At 43.7% G+C, this 22,232-nt stretch overlaps 1 protein-coding gene across 3 annotated transcripts in view; it reads left to right on the top strand.

Moving 5' to 3' along the window:
* LOC144681687 (ERC protein 2) overlaps positions 1-22,232 on the top strand; it is an 864,810-nt gene that overhangs the window by 325,641 nt on the left and 516,937 nt on the right. For all 3 annotated transcript variants that reach the window (XM_078543515.1, XM_078543513.1, XM_078543512.1), the window contains one exon: positions 392-559. In XM_078543515.1, the coding sequence (XP_078399641.1) occupies positions 392-559 (168 nt within the window). The remainder of the gene's footprint in view (positions 1-391; positions 560-22,232) is intronic.

Raw genomic sequence — 22,232 nt, 5'->3', positions numbered from 1 at the left:
CAATATGGTCATTCCATTTGAGGATATTGAAATTGTAATTATGCTTTAAATACAGGATAAAATCCTTAGTATATCGAAAGTGGTAGGCATTTTTTTCTTTTGCCAGAGCAGTAAATTTGCTTGTGAGACCTCAAGTATTTTCAGATTGGATTCTCTGTCAATGTCTTATTATTTATATTGTTAAGGTTTGTTAATGTCAATTACATTAAGGGAAAAATGGTGATTGATATTTGAACACAATTAAGGGATAGCTGGGACACTGGGTGGAGGTGAGGCATGTTGATGCTGAACAAAGTCAATAAACTCTATCAGCAAGGAAAGGCTCTGTGTCTTAGTTTTGACTTTACCAACTTGTGTGGATCCAGTTAACATGATATGTTTTCTTCTCCAGGTAGATGCATTGAGGTTGCGACTTGAGGAAAAAGAAAGCTTCCTTAACAAAAAGACAAAACAGCTCCAAGACCTTACAGAAGAAAAAGGAACACTAGCAGGAGAGATACGTGATATGAAAGATATGCTGGAAGTAAAAGAGAGAAAGATCAATGTCCTCCAGAAAAAGGTAGGCCTTGAACATAAAAGCATAGGAAAAGCATATAGGACATACCAACGGCATATTAAACGGACATATCAAAGCCTTGAGCTTACTGATGCTGATAGCTAAATAACATTTAGTCATCATCTTTATCCCACTACTGTACTATGGATGTTATTCTGACCACTGGTGCAAACCAATCAAGATGGTATGTTTATTATGGTCCTTGACATAATTGTGCCATATTTGCAAGTCTGATTTTGTTGCTTTAATTCCACTTACGTATTTCCAATTTGTACTGAGTTGATTTGAAGTCAGTCATTATTACAATAACATTGATTTAAAAAATTCTCATCTCTTATAGTGGATCATACTTTTTCTATTAATTCTGTCTTTTGCGGTTAACTGGAGCCAGGCAATTTTATACTGTGATAAAAGCAAAATACTGCGGAAGCTGTAAATCTGAAACAAAAATAGAAAATGCTGAAAAAAACTCAGCAGGTCTGACAGCATCTGTGGAGAGAGAAACAGAGTTAATGTTTTGAGTCCAAATGACTTTTCAGAGCAAAATTCTGTGGCTTCTCTTGGGAGGTCAATTCACTTTATTTAATTTGCCAGTTTCACTGAGCATAGAAAATCACCTGTCCTTTTTGCATCTTTCTAGATTGATTAACTCTTTTGCTGTCCACAGGTGCTGCCTGACCTGAGTATTTCCAGAATTTTCTGTTCTTATTTCAGATTTCCAGCAACTGCTGTATTTTTCACTTGCTTTAAACTGTAATTTCTACAACATAATTCCCTCCTGCTATATGTAGATCTTTAAGTCAAGCATTTTGGATGCCTAACCATGCCCTACATTTTTGTTTGAACCTTTAGTCCATTTATGTTTGATTTCTTTGCCTGGATTTAGTCTCTCCCTTGTTATCTATTTTTTTTTTACAGTGTTACATTACGCATCTCGTTTCAATGCAGCATATTTTCTAACTCTATTGAAAGTCTATCCCTATGGCGATGCTCACTTAGATTCAGCCCATCTCTCTTGTATCAACCTAATTTAGTCAAAAATCTAATTCTCCAGATGTTGGAGTGCCAGCATTGCCAAAGACTGCACCTGAGAGGTCAAGACCATGTGTTATGATGGGTCGAGGTGGTGAGCTCCAATTGTATTGCTGGTCATCCGATGCCAATGGCTCTCAAGATCACTGAGGCTCTGAATTTCTATGCCTCCGCTTCACTCCACGGACCCACTTGAGACATTTTCTTCTCATAGGATGTGGGTGTCGCTGGCAAAGCCAGCATTTGTTGGCCATCTCTAATTGCCCTTGAACTGAGTGACCTAGCAAACCATTTCATTGGGCAGTTAAGAGTCAACCACACTGCTGTGGGCCTGGAGTCACATGTACCAGACTGGGTAAGGGCAGCAGATTTCCTTCCCTACAGGGCATTAGTGAACCAAATGGGTCTCTATGACATGTGATGATAATTTCATAGTCACCATTACTGAGACCAGCTTTATATTCCAGATTTATTAATTGAATTTAAATTCCACCAGCTGCCATGGTGGGATTTGAACCCATGTCCCCAGAGCATGAGCCTGGGCCTCTGGATTACTAGTCCAGTGACATTACCACTATGCCACCTAGTTCTCCCCCTGGCTGATTTTTCAAAGAGCTGCACAAATCTGCAGCCAGGTAGCGACAAATGCCCTCTTCAGGAGGACCAGCCAATACATCAATTTCAGAACTGATGTGGACAGTGAGACTGAGAGAGCCAGAGAGTTCAGTGCCCTTGCTAGATTTCCCCAGGCTCTCACCAAGGCTCCCACTGGCCAACCATTGGCCTCCATTAAGAGGAAGAGATTTCATTCCCTGAACATTCAACTCTTCTGCAGCTACTGCCAGCAGACCCTACATGTGTGTGCAAGTTACCCTGGGAGCAGCCACGATGTTTACATTCTCAGGCACTCCCAAGTGCTGCAACTTTTCCACTACACCCCCCACCACATCCTTGTAATCCTGCAATGATGGATGCTTGCTGACCATTGATGTCTTCAAGGTGAGATTCAGGTGCCTGGATCAATCAGATAGCACTCTTCAGTATGCTCAGCGAAGGTGGTCTGCTGCACTCTACACAACTTGGCACTGCAGTGGGGGGAGGCCCTGGCTGCTGAAGACACAGTGAAGCGTTCGGCAACTAGGAGGAAGATCAGGAAGCTGATGAGCTGCAGCGCCCTGTCAGACATGAGGGCCAATTGGAGGGCGCAAAGGTATATGAGCAAGGGTGGACCTGGAGGCACTTACACACTCACGTTTCGGCTGACGCTTCAGCCATCCAGCCAAATATAGATCCACACTCCCAAGCACGTGCAAGCCCCTCACCTCTGCTGTAAGACCTGACCCCCTTGTCCACTAAAACCTGTTGCTCCTGTAATATGCGAATGATGAACAAGCAAGTCGTGGTCAATCCCAGCCAGCCCTTGGGTCACCCGATGCTGCTCCTGTACTGCTGGAAGGTCACCGACACTGAATGGAAGCTTTCATAAACCAAATCAGACATTTATTACATTAATCAGAACACAGAAGCAGAGAGTCCTTAACTGTCTAATCATCTGTGAGATCCAAGTGCATCTAATGTGCTTTCTTAATTCTTTTCTGAGCGGTCCTACCTGGTGCTTCCCCTTTGCTGCCAGCTGCCCTGGTGGCTGGCTGCTGACCTTGCTGCCCCACAGCCTGGACTGACCTTGACAGCTGTCCTCTGGCTGCTTGAGGCCTGGTGGGCTTGGCATGCTGAGGGGGTCCTACATGAGTACAGGAGTCGCCTCTGTTTTTCATGGTAACTTCAGGTACTGGTGTCACTGGCAGAGAGGTTGAGGAACTGCTGTTTGCATTAGGAAAGTACCCAGATGCACAAGGCAGCTGCTCTTTCTCCCTTTCAAGGCACGCTTTAGAACCACCCTTGCTGTGCCTCCCTGCAAACCTGAAGGATGAGGACCTGGTGGACACTCCAGGTGCTTCGCCCATCTCTCGCCTTACCACTGCTCCCTTGTGCTTAGACACAGGCGATGGTATGCAGGTCTGTGCGTATCTCTGGTAGCCACTGACTGATCTGCTGACTCTGGGCCTTCATGACAGTCACCAATCTCTCAATGAAGGAGGCCATGTGTGCAGATGAAGGGGAGATTGCAGCACTCATGGCCTGGATGGACTCTTCCACTCTCCAAACCTGGGCACAGATACCCACTGGAAGCTCTGTTAGATCATCTCTCACATCTCATGCTGGACTTCCAGCCTCAAGGATGAGTCCAGAAATGTGTCATCAGCCGGGGAATCAGCATGGGCCTGGCCTCCCACAGCCCTGCCGAGTGTCAGTGGCCTCAATTGTTACAGCCTCGCTATGTTCAATTCTGACTATTCCTATAGTGCATGTATTAGCCATATTCAGTAGTGAAGCAGATAAATTGATTTTTAAGGCTGTTGTTCAGAATTTTTATTTTTACTTTATCTGTAGTTACATTAATGTTGAATAATATTTTCTTCCTACCTCACGTCTCATATGATCATGGATAGAAACTCTAATTGGTTGCAAAACAACATATATCCAAATTGAAATATGGTACAAGACCCTTATTAAGAACACCTTTGTAGTAGCAGGCTAAACATTCCTTTACTGAGTTGTCCGCATTTCACACAAAAAGTGTAACCGAACATGTGCCTCAATAAGCATTGCATTTACTGTATACGAATTTTCCAATACTTTGGGGCCCCTTTAGTAGTGTGTACACTACCATACTGCACTGCTAATCGCATTATATGCACATGTATTAATTTGAAAATATATAGATCAATCAAGTGTTGCATAATCTTTCTGTCTTGAAAGCACTGGAAGACACAGCTTACAAAAAAAAAAATCACTAGCAAAAGCTCTCTGTTTCCAATTTAGGTTATGTATTGATTTTTCTGAGCACCTGTGGCCCACTGGTATCTTATGTGACCTTCTCCATATGTGTATAATGTGGCCTTTTGTTCCTGATGACATAAATCTGTTCTTCGCATGATAGTTGTTCCAGCTAAATGCTATTTCCTGTGATTTCATAGCAGAACATATTTAGTTTAATTATTTCCTTCCTGCTCTATGGTGAATATAAAACAGTGTATTACATATATCTAAATTTATCTCGCTGACCACTTCGTTAGAGGTGACTGAGTCATTTATAATTACTGGTAATGCTAAAATACTGGTGTTACACATTTGGAATCAGAAGCTAAAGAGTGCTTTGGAACTGAGAGCATTTTAACCAACGTGTTTCCAGTGATACTTAGTTTTGTGTAGTGCTTATGATTCAGAATGGAGATTTTCCTTTCAAAATACTTTCCTCTAGGTACTGGGAATTTTCTGTGGTGTTCTTTGTATTTGCTCTGATATATGCCCATTGTTGAAATTGTAAGTAGAAATTTCACTTCACATTAATTTTTGTGGGTTTGATGTTCAACCATACCTGAAGATTTAATTGAGTACAGTGAAATCGTGATGAGTCGAACTCGGACGACACGAAATTCCGGTTCCGTTGAAGCCGTCGACCATTCGCGTCGGCAGAATAGGAAATCCCATAGAATGGTGCCCGTGATGAGCCAAAATTCAGCACTGGTAACCCAGAATTATCCGAACTTGCCCAAGCCTGTCATGTGACCACACCGACCAATCAGAGCAGAGTTACACCGCAGAAGCGTATAATCATGGACTGTTGGTCAAGCTGTCGTTTGACATCGAGATCTCCCTGTGAAAGGATGTGCAAAGCCTGCAAGTATGGCCAAACCTGTGAGAAAGTTAAAAGTATTGTCAGCCTGAGAGAAGGGGAAATTGATAGAGGAAGTGGAAAACAGTGAAGTGGAAAGTGGACATCGCAAAAGAGTGGGAGATTCAGCCATTGAGTTTGTCCACGATTATGTAACACAAGGCGAACATCTTGGAACAGTTCGACAGACAGACATTCTCTGCAGCAAGGAAGAGGAAAGAACAGCTGCTTATCGCGACATTGAAGGAGCTCTGCTAATGCGGATCAAGACAGCCCAAGCAACAAACATGCCAATCTCCAGTCCAATCCTGCAGGAAAGGGGAGCTGCCTTGGCAAAGATGCTGGGCCACATGGAGTTTACCTACAGCGACAGATGGCTGGACCGATTCAAGACTAGGCACAAACTCATCTTCCACATGGTAAGAGGTGAGGGTGTGGTAGTTACGGCAGAAATGATAGATTATTAGCTCCAAAATGGCCTCACCCACATCTTGAACCAGTATGCACCACTGGACATTTTTAATGTGGATGCAACCAGACTGTTTTACTGTCTTTTGCCAGACCGCTCTTTGATGTTTGAAGGTGAAAGATGTAACGTTGGAAAGTGGAGGAAGGAACGTGTCACTGCTAAGGTCTGTGCCAACATGAATAGCATCAAAAAGCTGCCGCTTCTTGTGATTGGAGAGTCCAAGAGCTGCGTTGCTTCGGGAATGTCAAGACAGTACCCACACAGTAAAAGGCTAACGAAACCGCTCGGATGACCTCAGGCATTTTTGAGGCATGGATCTGGAAATTGGACAAAATGTATCAGCAAAAGAAGATTGTCAACATTACAGACTTGCACACCACAATATCGCTGGCCTCAAGAGCTTCAAGCTCATGTTCTTGCCTCTTAGCAGCATGGCCAAGTTCCAGCCAATGGATTGAGTGGGCAATTAGGAACCCGAAAACCCACTACCGACAGCAGCTGATCTCTCAGATTATCAAGGTCATCGATAAGAAGCAGGAGGACAATCCAACTGTTCTGGATGCCATATTCATGATGAAGAAGGCATAGAAGATGGTGACAGAAGCCACAATCACCAGCTGCTTCCACCACGCTGGGTTCAAACAAGTTACAACTGGACAAGACATCGAGAATGAGGAGAAGCAGGGTGAGGGCAACCAACCCAATAACGAGGCATTTTTTGCTTACACGTAGGAGGCTGGCATGGAAATTGCAACAGAGACAACCATGGAAACTTATGTGGAGGTGAGCAACGCTATACCGTGCATGAAGGAACTGACAGCTGATGCAATACCTTATTCAACCGAGGAGGCCGATGACCCTGAAGAGCCTGATAAATTAAGATTTGAATCTGTTGTTTTTGACATAGACTGTGTTTGTAGGCATTGGGTTACACAGAGATGCACTCATGTGGGGTTGGGGCCTCTTCGACTATTACAAAGGCCCACTTAACACACACTTGTGGGTGGATCCTCTAGGATTTGACTCATCAGGATTTACTGTACACATTGAGTTTTACCTTTTTTCTTTCCACCGAGGTTTTGGAACTTGAATTCTTGATTGAATTTTAGGGCTTTGTCTTTTTTTGAATTTTCCCCATTTTATGCCTTTGACAATTGGCAGTTCACGGTATTCCAAATTCCCCAAACCCATTGAAGGTTTCGATTTCAACTTGTGCCTTGTGATGCTGAACCAAATCTTAATATATACAGTAATATATTTGCTCCAACGTTTGTTGTTCTGACTGAAGTGTTATGTTTGTATATTAAAATAAACACTTCAAAACTTTTTGATTTATAATCATTTGAATAATTTTGCTCTGTCTTTGCTGTCTCCTGTTATATGCTTGTTGTGATTTTAATTTAATTTTGAATTTTTTTTTCCTTGGTTACTCCCACTAATTTTCTTTTCCCTATTTTCCTAATGCGACTGGATTTCTACATCCATTTTAAACTTCGGACCCTTCAGAAGTTTTGCTTCTGGGAAAATGTGATACAGCTGTCACTGCTTTGAAAGCCTGCTGCAAGGGCCACTTATTTAGCCTATCAAAACTCATGATTTGTGTTGCTAAAGTAGACAAATCTTTAATGTTAATTCTTATTTATATTCTATCCAACCTTTTCTTGTATGCATTTTAAAATGGACTAATAACACTGCTTCTTTACTCTGGGAAATAATATTGAGAATGTATGGCACACATGGCACCTTGTGGGAATATTTTTTTCCTCAGCACATTTTCATTTAAGTTCTTCAACTAAATAGTGATAAACATAAGGGGGAACTTAACTCGATCAACCTGATAGAAACTAGATGGAACAGAAATTAAAATCAACATAGTCCTCTTAACACTTCTTTCCAGTCCTGTAGACCATTTTTTTTTTTGCAGGAACCTCAAATATATGCAAATTAGGGTTGTATCACTTAGATTGGACCTTGACACATTTGTAACTGCCTACTCAGGGCATTTGTGGCAGACCCTCTACTAAGTGTAAAATCTTGGAGACGCCCTGCCCTGTTAGGGTATTTGGAAGATGTATTTTTGTGGAGTCCCACAAAGAAACTTTGGCCAACTGCAACCCTGGGCTCCAACCTCCCCATGCCAACCCATGGGCCTGGAGTCTGTTTACTGTTCCATTTTGTTGCTAATAAGTTGTAGCATAGTATAATGAAGTAACTGTTGTTCAAAATCAACATCCCATCCTCCCCCCATCTAGCGACTTGCTCTCCAGGCCAACTGCCCTGGAGAGTTCTGGATTGACTGACTTTGAAGCCAAGCTGGTAAGCTACCTGTGGATGGACAGCTGACTGACTGGAATTTTGAGGTTAAACGTTAAAATGGGCCAACCATCCCATTGCTGCACCTGCCTCTGGGCAAACAGTCTATGTGACCTGCAGCCTTCCCCCACACAGTTGAAATCCCCTCTTTTTTCCCCTCCCATTGTAGTTTTATGCTTCAATCTTCTGAAGGGGTTATAAGAAAACTTCTTAAATGATGCTGAAGTAAATTGTTGCCGTGTAGTTGTAAGCTTTGCAATAGTTTCTCAAGTGATAGCATTTGAAAATGTTTAATGAAGCTCTGAGAAATTACCCTGCTTTAGGGAGTGTATGGAGGATAACAGATGCGTCCCATATGATACAACAGTTAATACAATGAACAAAACAGGTCACAACACACTAGCAGTGATTTCAAGTATCTGTTGTTTCATATGCGAAGCTCTATGGTGGTCTGTTTATGTAATGTTTTAGTGACTAAGAGTTCAAATAAAAGCAAATAAATAAATTGTCATATAAAGGAAATATATGAACTGACATAGAGTCAGATGTGATGTTTAGATGCTGAGTTGCCTGAAATGAGTATGTTTCTTTGTAGTCAGTTGACTTTGGATCCCTGTTATGTGCAGCTGTTGCAGAAACTCTTTTGGTTCATGGGCCTGGAGCCTGCAACGATTGTTTAAATGTTCCAATTTGTTGCTGATAGGTTGTAGCATAGCATAATCAGTCTCAAGTAACTATTGTAAGATGTGTGTAGTTCGGGTAGGTCTCATGAAGAGGTTCTGAGTCTTGTATGGTTTATTAGGAAGTGTGAATGAACTACATATACATATATACAGTATAAGGTCTAAGCTAGGACCTGTCTCCATGTTTGCCTCCCTGCACACCCCTATCCAGTAGACTCAGTGTGGGCAGTACTGTACCCAGTCCCTTTTTCTCGGCCAGACCCTTATACTAAGCCTCCCCACAACCACCCCCCCACCCCCCCCACCCCACCAAGTCTATTCAATGTATTTAGAATACATTCCTATTTACCCAGCATATTGACATTACTTCTACTACTGTTATGATCCCAGCTGATAATACTGGAAAAGGCAGATCCCAGAGTGAAACCTGGCTCAATAGATCCTAACTTTTATCTTTTTTTGAAACCCCCTGAAAGTAAGTTACTGAACAAATTCATTGGAGTCTGCTGATGAGCTTTTCACACACAGAATATAACATTTATTAAACAAGATAAATTAACTATATTACACCAGATAAAATGGTTGGAAAGACCTCAATACAAGCACAAGAAAATGATTCAAATATTCACTATTCTTTCACCCCAGCTATCCCTTTACAAACACAGACACTTTCGGAAAGATAGAACAATTTACCATATCTATCTATACGCTAATATTTAGGGTAAGTATGCGGTTCATGTGAATTAACAGGCTAACTGTGGTCAGACACACCACATTCCAAAGTAAATGACAGATGCGACCCAGGCAGATTCCATGGATTCCTCAACAGCCCACCCAGACGTTTGTCACCCCATGAGCCAACTGGTCTCACTGAAACTCTGTCTTATGAGGGTTTCCAGTCTCCACGTTTGAAGAACTCACCTTGGAATTCTCTCCAAACATTACTCCCACTCAGACAGCTTCAACCAGGATTGGTCTCCAGGGTTTCAATCTTGCCTCCCGAGATTCCTGGATCTCCGAATAATCTTAAGCTTCACCTTCCAAGTACACTTTCAGATCTTCGACCGTGCCAAGCAGAACATCACTAGTCCAAAAGGTTACCTTTGTCCCAACTGCCCACAGCACGAGTTACCAGCCTTCGGCTGCCACCTCAGATCTTCAGGGCTCTGTTAAGCCTGCTTCTCTCTCAATCTGACCCCACAGCTCTTCCTTCAACTTGGAGCCGTTTTCTCTGCTCCTGTTGCTTATCTTGACTCAGTGGGATCTATCTCTGATCCCTGTCATTTTCCCATGTCCGGCACGTTCTCCTGGGACCTCTTTCTGCCCCACTCCTCGGTTTGGGACCACCTTCTTGGTTTGTGACCTTCCCCGGCTCCTGCTCCCTGGGATATCTTCTCTCTAATGGCGCTCTGGTTCTGGGTCACCTGACTTGCTTTTTGCACTCTTTCACTTTTATCTTTGCTGCACAGGCATAAAGGGCCAGGTCCCGGTCTAAAGAACGTGAAATCAGTGAAGTGCGCATGTGCGGCAATTTTCTGGCTGGCACATACATAGAATTCCTGAGGCCCGCAGGGAAGTGTCTCCCCCAAACTGCAACTTCAATTTAAACATAAGGTAAATATCGGAGTTCATTATACTACCCCTTCTCCACTCCTCAAGTCTCTGTGTTTACAGATTCAGGCGGTCTGGAGGCTTTATAATTCTTCCAGATCTTGTCTTTACAAAACTTGGGGGAGCGCTAGACTCTGTTATACTTAGTCAACCTTGATGATTAGGAAGTTGTTTTGGATGTGGTCATTTAGGTGGTTAATTGGCTGACCTTAATTCCTGAAGTGTGCTGCTGTCGGATGATGGCTGTTTTTGTTCCAGCATCATCTGGTTAATGGTTCTACTGGCTGGACATTGCAGAGTCTGTGTCATGGTGTCTTGAGGCATCTTACTGTCCCACCCAGGAGACAGGAATTATTTTTTTTCTGTTTTTCAAAATGGACAGTTGCTGGGCTGATGACATGGCTGCTGCTGATCACATGCTTGTACTTCTGGAAGATTCCAAGCTATTCCAACAGGCAAACACCACCTCATCATCCTCCTGGGATGTGACTTGTATTCTGCAAATATTCCAGCCAAGCCAACACAAAGGATTCATAGACAATACGTCTGCACCAGCCAGCTCTGGACAAAGGCATCTCCAACATTGTACTAATGGTTCTTCAGTTAGCTGAACAGCTCGACCCAAAACCATCCTGTCACGTGACTGAGACTTGAGCAGTTTGAATTCCTTTAATTATACAGCTTTTGAATTTTACCTTCAGTTGCCCCTCAACCTCCAAAGAGAACGTGACTCTAGGCTAGGAGCCTACCTTTGACGTCCGTCTCTCTCCAAATCTGATTTCTGGAAAGAACCCTGTATTTCACCTACAGAGTGAACTAACACCCAGGATACAAGAACACTTTACTGCATTTTCAACGGACTCTCCCTACAACCGAGTTCCGAGGACTAAGACCAGGAATTCTGCCAGACAAAGCCAACTAAAAGAACCTTCCTTGGACAATGATTCTGAACTCTGGACTCCCGTGAAACCATAATTCTTATTTTTATTGTGGTCTTTGCCCTGAACCCCTTTCTTTCCCTTATTCCTCTTTTATTATATGAATGCAAAAGGGGAGGACATTGTGAAATCCCTTCTGGTGTGTTGTGTGTGTGTAAAATAAACAGTCCCCATTATTTTACCTTATTTTGAGTTTGCTGTGGGGCTATTAATAGAGGATTGGATCATTCCAAAACTGAAGGGTTGGGGAAAATACACCCGCCACTTACAAAGGGGGAAATCAAAAATCAAAAATGAAAAATGTCTTTCTGTTTATGGATGGGTAGTGAGAGGAGAAATCCAAGCTGTTCAAATTAACCCCCCTCCTGTCCGTAACATTCCCAGCAGATGTCGGAGCTGGAGACTGAGGCTCTTCTTGCTGCTGGTTCATCTCTTGGTTGTCTTCCACTCGAGGCGTCATGGTAACCATCTGAGTGGTTGGCTGGTCTGACCAACGAGGAGCTTCTGGCCTCTGCAAAGAAAATGGACAAACTGGTTCTGCAAATAGTGAAGACAGTTCCTAGCTGAAGTCCCAGTGGAGAGTATCTTTTCTGTTGGGGCTCTCGGGAATTTGCAGTTTGACGTAATTGATGACAGAGGTTGTTCTGGTGTCTTCTGCCATTTTAAAAAGGCTCAGGATATCACACGCATCTCTGCTCAGAAGAGAAAAAGACTGGTTATGGATGATGTACGTGACTTCAAAGATTTGTTTGCTGCCGTACCTTAATGGTTCCAGAATCATGCCTATAAGCCAGAAGTCAGATTCCTGCAGGCCCATAGTGATGTGTCTGACTTTCGTAGCCAGAGGTGTCTCAGCCACTGTTCCTTGTCTGCGAGGACCATAACACTGGCTCCCATGTGCAATTTAAAGTTTACGAGATGACCATTAACTGAGCTGTCCGTGTTCTAGAACGAAAATCCCTGACCTTTGACCTCACCTAAGAAACATGGTTGTGTTTCCTTATGGCTTTCCTACCTAGGACCAGAGCAGAGGCAGGTCGGGAGCCAGGAGCAGCATAAATAGAGCCTGGGGATTGGAGCATGTACTTTCCTACCTGGGACCGGAGCAGAGACCGGTTGGGAACTGGGAACGTTTCAGCTTCTGAAGAGACTGAGTGGTAGTAGTAATGGTGGCAGTGGCGGTGGAGGAGGAGGTGAAGGAGGACGACTATGACATCACAGGAGGAGGAGGAGGAGGAGGACTATGACATCACATGAGCAGGAGGAGGACTGTGACATCACAGGAGGAGGAAGAGGAGGACTGTGACATCACAGGAGGAGGAGGACTGTGACATCACAGGACGCCAGTACGTTGATCGGCCGGGTAAGGGCTTGGTGTAAGGGACAGTGTGTTAAATGCTGGCTTACGATACAGGAGCTAAGGTAGATCTATAAATAGCAAACAATGGTTAAAATAGAATAATGAAAATAAATATCTAAAACACTCAACTGTGTAATTAAGAAATGTATAACTTTTAGTTGTAATTGTGGGTGGTACTAGCTTTTAACAAACACAGTAAATTGTAGTATACATAGAAAAATTCCAAATTAATTAAGAAAATAATTAAAGTAAATCAGAATAAATCAGTAAATAAATACTGTAGTAAACGTTTTATATAAAGCTTAAGGTATGTAATGCAGCTCGGCAATGTGGAATGTACATCTTGTGGGATGTGGGAAGTCTTGCAGGCCCTCGATGACTACATCTGCAGGAAGTGGCGCTAGCTGCAGAAACTTGAGCTCCCGAGCTGCGGAGCTTCAGCAGCGGCTGGAGTCTCTGTGGTACATCCGCAAGGCTATGGATTATGTGAATTGCACATTTAGAGAGTTGGTCACACCAGTTTATAAAGTACACGAGCAGAGAGGGAATGGGTGACCGCCAGAGTTTCAAAGAGAAATGGGCAGGTAGTGTTGGAATCCCCTGAGACTATCTCTCTCTTTCTCTAACTGCTTTTCCATTTTGGATACTGGTGAACGAGATGGTTCCTCAGAGGACTGTCTAAGAACCAGGTTCGTGGCACCGCTGGTGGCTCAGCTGCACAGGATGGGAGGAGAAAGAGTGGAAGTGCTATAGTGGTAGGGGATTCCATAGTTAGGGGAGCAGACAGTTGTTTCTGTGACCATAGACGTGAATCTAGGATGGTTTGTTGCCTTCGAGGCGCCAGGGTCAAGGATGTCATAGAGCGGCTGTAGGACAGTCTTTTGGGAGAGGGTGATCAGCCAGAGGCTGTGGTCCGCACTGGGACCAATGACATAGATAGGAAAAGGGATGAGGTCCTGAAAGCAGATTTTAGGAAGTTAGGAAGGGAACTATAAAGTAGGACCTCAAGAGCAGTAATCTCAAGATTACTCCCAGTGCCACATGCTAGTGAGCATAAGAATAGGAAGATTGAGCAATTAAACACAAGGTTAAAGAAATGGAGTAGAAGGGAGGGTTTTAGATTTTTTTTTGAGGGCATTGGGATTGGTTCTGCGACAGGTGGGACCTGTGCAAGGACAGGTTGCACCTTAACAGGACTGGGACAAATGTCCTCATGGGGAGGTTTGCTAGTGCTGTTGGGGAAGGTTTGAAACTAGACTGGCAGGGGGATGGGAACCCTGAGCAGAAAGGAGAAACCTGGCAGAGAGAAGTAGCGAAGTTTCAACTGATAACGAGGATGTATCATAGAGCAGTATCAAGATAGACAGAATACTTGGAGAGTTTGGTAGAATTAGAGTAGGCAATACTAAGTCATTACATGGGGCCAGAATAAGGGGAAAAGTAAAAAAAAAGTCTAAATTGGGGCTAATATGAAAATATGTGAATGCACGGAGAGTGTTTAATTAGACTGGTGAACTGCAGGCACAGGTTGACAAATGGAATTATGATATTATTGCTATAACAGAGACCTGGCTCAAAGAAGGGCAGGACTGGTCATTAAATATTCCTGGGGACAAGGTGTTTAGGAGAGACAGGAAAGGAGGAAAGTGGGGTGGTGGTGTGGAGTAGCAGAATTGATTAAGGATGGTATTATAGTACTGGAGAGAGAGGATGCTCCAGAGTGTTCAAGGAAGGAATCTCTCTGGCTAGATGTAAGGAATGAAAAAGGTGCAATAACTGCAATGGACTAGCCACATAAATACTGTAGCTACAGTGGCAGGTCAGAGGCTGAGAATCGTGTGACGAGTAACCCACCTCCTGACTCTCCAAAGCCTGTCTATCATCTACAATGCACAAGTCAGGAATGCAATGGAATACTCCCCACTTGCCTGGATGAGCGCAGCTCCCATAACACTCAAGAAGCTTGACACTGTCCAGGACAAAGCAGCCCACGTGATTGGCACCACATCCACAAACATTCAGTCCCTCCACTACTACTGACGCACAGTAGCAGCAGTGTGTACCAGCTACAAGATGCCCTACAGTGATTAACCAAGGCTCCTTTGACAGCACCTTCCAAACCCACGACCACTACCACCTAGAAGGACAAGGGCAGCAGATAAATGGGAACACCACCTAGAAGTTCCCCTCCAAATCACTCACCATCCTGACTTGGAAATATATGGCCGTTCCTTCTTGTCGCTGAGTCAAAATAAATGAATAACAGCACTGTGGGTGTACCTACACCACATGGACTGCAGCAGTTTAAGAAGGCAGCTCACCACCACCTTCTCAAGGGCAACTAGGGACGGGCAATAAATGCTGGCCCAGCCAGCAAAGCCCACATCCCATGAATGAATAAAAATACATTGATTGGTGTAGCATATAGACCACCAACTAGTGGAAGGGATGTGGAGAAACAAATTTGTCAAGAAATTACAGAAAGGTGCAAGAATTGTAGAGTAATTATAATGGGGGAATTCAATTATCCAAATATAGACTGGGATAGGAATAATACAAAGGGACAAGAGGGGCAAGAGTTCCTGGAACGACACTAATTAGGCCTCATCTGGAGCACTGCATCCAGTTCTGGGCGCCAGACTTGAGGAAGGATGTGAAGACATTGTAGAGAGTACAGAGGAGATTCACAAGAATGATTCCAGGGATAAAGAACTGTAGCTATGAGGATAGTTTGGTGAGGTTGAGACTGTTTTCCTTGCAGAAAAGAAGGCTGAGAGGAGACTCGATAGAGGTATTCAAGACCCTGAGGAGAATGGACAGGGTAAATAGTGAGAAACTTCCAAACTAGAGTGCACAGATTCAAAATAATTGGCAAAAGGGGTGAATGTGATGTGAGCAAAAATGTTTTCACCCAGAGGGTAGTTGGAGCCTGGAACGAACTTCCTGAAAAGGTGGCGGAGACAGATTCGATCGAGGTATTCAAAAGGGAATTGGATAGCTACCTGAAAAGAGAGAATGTGCAAGGTTACAGGGATAAGGCAGGGGAGTGGGAATAGGTGGAATGCTCCTTCATGCAGACTAGTTGGGCCAAATGGCCTCCTGCACTGTAAAGATACTGTGGTGTGTACCTCGACCTCATGAATCACCTTGGGATCATCTGTGCATCTGGTTGTGTTAGCTTTGCATAACTTCCCGAAGTGTCCCAAGTGGTTGCTATTAAACCACTGTGTTGAGACTGCCGGACATTGATCACGCCCATGGGGTTGCTTGGCTGCACAGCGCTGGTATGCTCATCCGCCCTCTAGTGGTCAGTTAGGGTATTGCTTCCCTCGGCCTAGAGTGTCCTTGCTCCTCTGCTGTTTTACTAGCTGGACAATGGGGGTTGCTCTGTACCTGATTTGCCTTTTCTCCTTAAGATGGATCTGTGTTGTAAACAGATTTTAGATTGCCTGACAATCTGAATAGCCTTTCCAAGAGTAAAATCTTCCTTAGCTTGAAGCATGTCTAAGAGAGCACTGTCCAGCACTCCAACAACAATTCTGTCCCTGATTAGCTTTGATTTGGGTCAACATAGTCATAGCCTTCAGCCATTCTGTACAGCTCATTAATGACAGAGTCAACAGGTTGTCCTGGCTGTTGGACATGTTTGCTAAATGTTCGTCTTTCAAGAATCTTGTTGCTACTCAGATTAAAATATGTGTCAACGGATTTTAAAACTTTGTCAAATTTTGCTGAGGATTCATTGATTGCTTGTCAAGCTATTATATCGTCGGCTATTAGGCCTACCAAATAAAGCAGTGTGTTAACCTGTTCAGCTTCTGTCTTTTTGTATAGACCTGAAACAGTCATGTATCTAAGTAATCTCTTTCTCTAGTGTCCCCAATTTTGTGACTGGCCTGGGCCTTGGATGGGTCCAAATTGGTCCAGTAAGGTAGATATTTGATCCATGGTCATTTAAAATTAAATGTGTGTATAGCTTTTAATGCTGTTAGGAAATCCAAGATGGAGCTGCTGTACGCTTCTTAGCGAGGTTTCCCGCGCTTATGAGTTTCGGCGGGCTCCCTCAGTAATGGCTTTCGCAATTTCTGAGATTTAAAATTTTCAGCAATGACTCCCTTGATCGACAATTCCGAGTCTTTCCCTCAGTGTCTAAGTACTGGTTCCTTTTGAAACTGCTGATTATTTGTTTCATTATATTTTTTTTGATTGGGGCGAGCTTGGCAGCCACATGCTCAGGCACCGATTCGGGACTTGTGCTGTTCACAGAACATTTTAAAATGGCATTTCTGACTGCTGCTGACTTAGGAGCTTTACTAAACTCGTTGTGGCCAAGAATTTAAGTTTTTAGCTCAATCCTACTTGGTCTTCTGACTCTGCACTCTCTGGGTGTTGAACCTGGACATCCGCAGGATTCAATGGCGTCTTCTGCTGCAGCACAGAGCCCCACTTCTGCCCTGTGCCTCCAGCCCTGCTTTGGTTTTTTTCTCTGTCAATCTCCTTCTGAGCTTTTGTTTCTGGTGTTTTTTGACAGGTCAGAATGCTGCTTTTTCAATCTTCCAGGTTTTAAATCTCTGCTCCAGCTTCTGTAAGGTTCTTGGTTATTTCAGTAGCTGCCTCCATGTTATAAGATGTCTTGTGTAGTTTTGTTGGTCTCACAAAGAGGTTCTGACTCCTGTATAGTTTAACGTAAGTAATTATCAACTACTTGTAACTATATACATGTATACAGTTACAAGGCCTAAACTAGTAGCTGTCCCCATGCTTGCTTCTATACATGTCTCTGTCCAGTACAAGATTGCACTCTAGACTTGGTCATATGTTCCTTTACATTGCAGTGTGGGCAGTACTGTACCCAGTCCCATGTTAACCCTTTCTATGCTGGACCCTTACATTGCAGTAACTTTTATTCAGATCTTTAGTAAAGGCTAACTACCTGATGCCATAATTGTATTTTGTGTTTTTAATTGCATTTTCATATTGATTTTGGTCTCTATGGCAGATTACTTGCTGTGCCTAGCTTTCAATGACTCATGCAAGCCCTTGAAAATGTTTTGTCCTGTTGCCGAGAAAAGCAATTGATATGAATGCATTTTTGATCATGCAAAAGTGGCTAACATTTTAATAAAAATCCTTCTGGCCATTTTAATAAAAATCCTTCTGGCCAATGCAGCTTGCTCCATACAGTAAATTTTGTAACATGTGCAGTCTACAATACACCAGGAGAAATGTAATCTCCTGGGAGAGGTGTAAAGCCAAATAAAACCTCAGTCCAATTAAGGGGAGAAATCCAGAAATATTTTCCCCAAATGCTGCCTGTTCTTTGCTAATAATTTGTCACCGCATTGCAGCATGATCCAATTGTAAATTGTAACACTGAGTGAATCTAGTATATTATAAATGCTGCAATGTATAGCAAGAATATTGTGCTTGAATCAAGCAATCCTGTACACCTCATCGGTGCTCGTTGGGCATGTGCGATTGGCAGGCCTGGAATTGGATGGGAAACGAACTCCCGACCGTGATTGAACCCGGACTGCGATTTCACGCTGGCTGGCCAATTAATGGCCAGCCAACCTGAAAGGCGTGCTGAGAAAGGCTCAGCACTAGCAGTGGGGGCGGGAAGAGGGTGGGTGCCGACATCACCACGGGTGCTGGTGAGCGCTTCCAGTGAGCTCCCTGAGGGCAGACAGCAGCCTCAGGGAGCTGCAGACCCGCACACAATAAACGAAACAACAGAAAATGCTGCAAAATGTGTCCGTGCAGCACAATCAAGACCTGAAAGCGTACCTCATTTTAAAAAAAAAACCAGTCCCCGAATATCTCTTTTTTTGTTTTATTTCCCCATGGAGATTTCATCCCGCCCTGGATGAGCAAAACTGTAAAGGCCACCTGGCCGATTGGCCTGTCCGCCAACCGTAAAAGTGGACGGACCACGAAAATCACTTTCAATTGCCTCCTTAATGGGCTTAATTGTCAGCAAGCTCGCTTCTGACTGCTGCGCATGCCTGCCAAGCGAGATATCCCGCGAGTGCGCAATGACATTGGGATGCTCGCCCTACATCATTGCGCATTATTTTGCAGTCGGACTTGTGCCTGCCTGTGAGACGTGAAACCCTGGTCCTGGGAGAAGTTTAAAACTGTTTTCTGTATTTTGAAGTTAGGAAGAAAGAAAAGACTAATGCAATATTGTTTAATGATTTGATGTTCAGAATAAATGCAATGTTCAATATAATCTTTTTACTGAATCCCCTACTATCAACATCCTGGGGGTTACCATTGACCAGAGACTGAACTGGACCAGCCATATAAATACTGTGACTACAAGAGCAGGTCAGAGGCTGGGAATTCTGCGGCATGTAATGCACCTTCTGACTCCCCAAAGCTTGTCCACCATCTACAAGGCACAAGTCAGGAGTGTGATGGAATACTCTCCACTTGCCTGGATGAGTGCAGCTCCCACAACACTCAAGAACCTCGACACCATCCAGGACAAAGCAGCTCACTTGATTGGCACTCCATCCACCACCTTCAACATTCACTCCCTCCACCACCAACACATGGTGGCAGCAGTGTATACCGTCTACAAGATGCACTTCAGCGACTCACCAAAGCTACTTCAGCAGCACTTTCCAAACCTGTGACTTCTACCACCTAAAAGGACAAGAGCAGCAGGTGTATGGAAACACCAACATTTGAGAATTCCTCCCGCAAGCCACATACCATCCTAGCTTAGAACTATATCGCTGTTCCTTGAGTGTCACTGAGTCAAAATCCTGGAACTCCCTTCCGAACAGCACTGTGGGTGTACCTACACGAGGTGGCCTGCAGCGGTTCAAGGAGGCAGCTCCCTATCGTCACCTCAAGGTCAGTTCAGGATGGGCAATAAATGCTGGCCTAGCCAGAGATGCCCACATCCTGTGAATGAGTAAATAACAATAAATAATATTGCTTTCGTATACATTTAAGTCCCTGTATGGTCAAAAAATTTTCAAACAATTTTTTTCCCCACCTTATGGACTCTTTTTATATATAAAAAGGAACATTGTGATGAGGTTGGTGTGAATTTGATTAAATAGGTAGATTTTCATCTGTTGCATAAGGATTACTGAGGGAGAGCACAGATTGATCAAGAAGGTACCTCCCCTCCTATTGAACATGCCAGCTTTTCCTGTATTGAATGGAATAGAAAGAAAATTGGGTGGCTTCTATTAGTGTCGTTGTGATCTTCCTGGATTTGTCTTGTAACACTCTGCCCTGGAGATGCCTAATACCCAGATAATAAATACAAATATCTATCCCCTGTATGTTCATATAGTCATTTGTATTTTTAAATATCTATTTTTTCATATGATTTTTAAAGTAACATTTATTTCAATCTTGAACCAGATCTATCTGCAATTTTGTCCTCTGCTGGCATTTACCTTTCTCAAAAGCAATGTACTGTGGATGCTGGAAATATGAAATAAAAGAAGAATGTGCTTGAAAAGACGAGCAGGTCAGGCAGCATCTGTGGGGAGAGAAGCAGAAAGAAACTGAAATTCTACCCTTTGTGTTTTGGATCCACCTGTGATTACATAAATCTCCTAGACATTGATGTTTCTTGAACTGCCTTTCATGCTGAATCCTGAGGTCTGCACTCAATGCCATGTTTCTGCTGCATGCAAGCTCTTGACCTCTCTCTTCAGCAGCACTGACTACTCAATCTCAAAGCTGTCCTCGTCTGCAGTTTCATTTTATCCTTCGTCTCATTCAATGTTTTTGCAAAAATAGTTTTTTTTTCCTTCCTTTCAGATATGAAGGGTCACTAATTTCCACAACTCGGGTACCAACGCCCCTCCGGATCCTCCTCCTCCCTTCACTTTCCTCTGACTCCATCCCTGTTCCTAATAACCATTGCCACCTATTTACAATACCCTCCGACCTTCCCTCCTCTGACCCTGAACAGTCTATCCTCCGCAAAGGCCCAGCTTCATGTTCTTACCTTCCCACATCAATGAATTTCAAGCTTGGCTAATATCTTCTTCCATGGCCTTCGCTTCCATCCCCACTTTGTTGGCGAGGAGTCTTCCCACACCAGTCCTCCCCTGCCTTCCTGCACGGCAGACCCTTTTACCCATCTTCAGTATTCTCCCTCCGCCTGGACCCCCCTCTCCTTTCTCAGTCTGAATCTGAGATCTGCTGGTGTGACTTTGGCCATCTTAATTTCTCTGCTCCAGTCACTCAATTTAATCTGCCACCCTCTGAACTTGCAGTACTCTGCTCGCTTAGGTCCAACCCTAACATTGTCATCAAATCCAATGACAAGGTTGGTGATGTTATTGCCTTGTGAACCGACCTCTACATCCTACCTCTGACCTCTCGGTGGGCTGAGGCCACCGCTGATATTCCAGGGCTTTCACTGATGTCATCTCTCCTGGAGAACTTCCCATCAGAGCCTCCTACCCAAACAGCCCACTTCTACCTCCTTCCCAAGATCCACAAACAGGGCTGCCCTTGTAGACCTATAATTTCAGCCTGTTTCTGCCACATTAAACAGATTTCCATTTTCTCCCCTTTTCCAACTTCTTCCTACCTGTTTTCGTGACTCTTCCGATGCCCTTCCATCACTCTAACAGTTGCCAGTTCTCTGGTCCTAACCATCTCCTCCTCACCATGGATATGCAATCTTTCTATACTTCCAACCATCCACCCACCACACCTCCACCATGCCCAGGACAGAATGAAGGCTCTCTGCTTCTCCCTTAACTGGAGGCCGAATCCCCCCCCCTGCCAGACTGAACTTGTTCTTACATTGAACAACTTCTCCTTTAACTCTGCTCTTTTGCTCCAAATAAAAGATGTTGCTATGTGTATTTATGCAAATCCTAGCTATGCCTATCATTTTTTGCAATACATGGAACATTCCTTGTTCCAGTGCTACTTAGGCCCCTTCCTTCACCTCTTTTTCCTAGTCCATTGATAACGGTATCAGTGCAGTTTCCTGCTGTCTCCCTAAAATGGAAAATTTCAATAACTTTGCTTCCAATTTCCACCCTTCTCTCACCTTCACATGGCCCATCTTTGACTCTATGCCTTTCCTTCCTCAACTTCTCTGTCTCCATTTCTGGGGATAGGCTATCAACTAATATTCACAATAAGCCCATAGACTCTCTTAGCTTCCACGACTACACTCCATTACACTCCCCATTTCATTCTCCCAGTTTCTCTACCTCGTTGCATCTGTTCTAATGATTCTGTCTTCCATACCAGTGTTTCTGATATGTCTTCCCTTCTCCTCAATTGAAGATTTCCCCTCACCATGGTTGTCAGGGATCTTAACCATATCTGTCTCATTTCCTGCACTTCTGCTCTCACCCTTTTCCCTTCCCATCCAGAATCAAGATAGGATCGCCCTTGTCCTCACCTTTCACCCCATCAGTCATGTATTAATCAGATCATCTTCCTCCATTTGCACCATCAGCAAACACATCTTCCCCCATCTTCAGGATTATGAAGTGACCGTTCCTTCCATGTCACCCTGGTCTACTCCTCAGT

Source organism: Cetorhinus maximus, chromosome 6 (genome assembly GCF_964194155.1).
Source record: "Cetorhinus maximus chromosome 6, sCetMax3.hap1.1, whole genome shotgun sequence".
NCBI lineage: Eukaryota > Metazoa > Chordata > Chondrichthyes > Lamniformes > Cetorhinidae > Cetorhinus > Cetorhinus maximus.
Note: the sequence above shows the minus strand (reverse complement) of the source record. Positions and strands in the feature narration are given on the sequence as shown.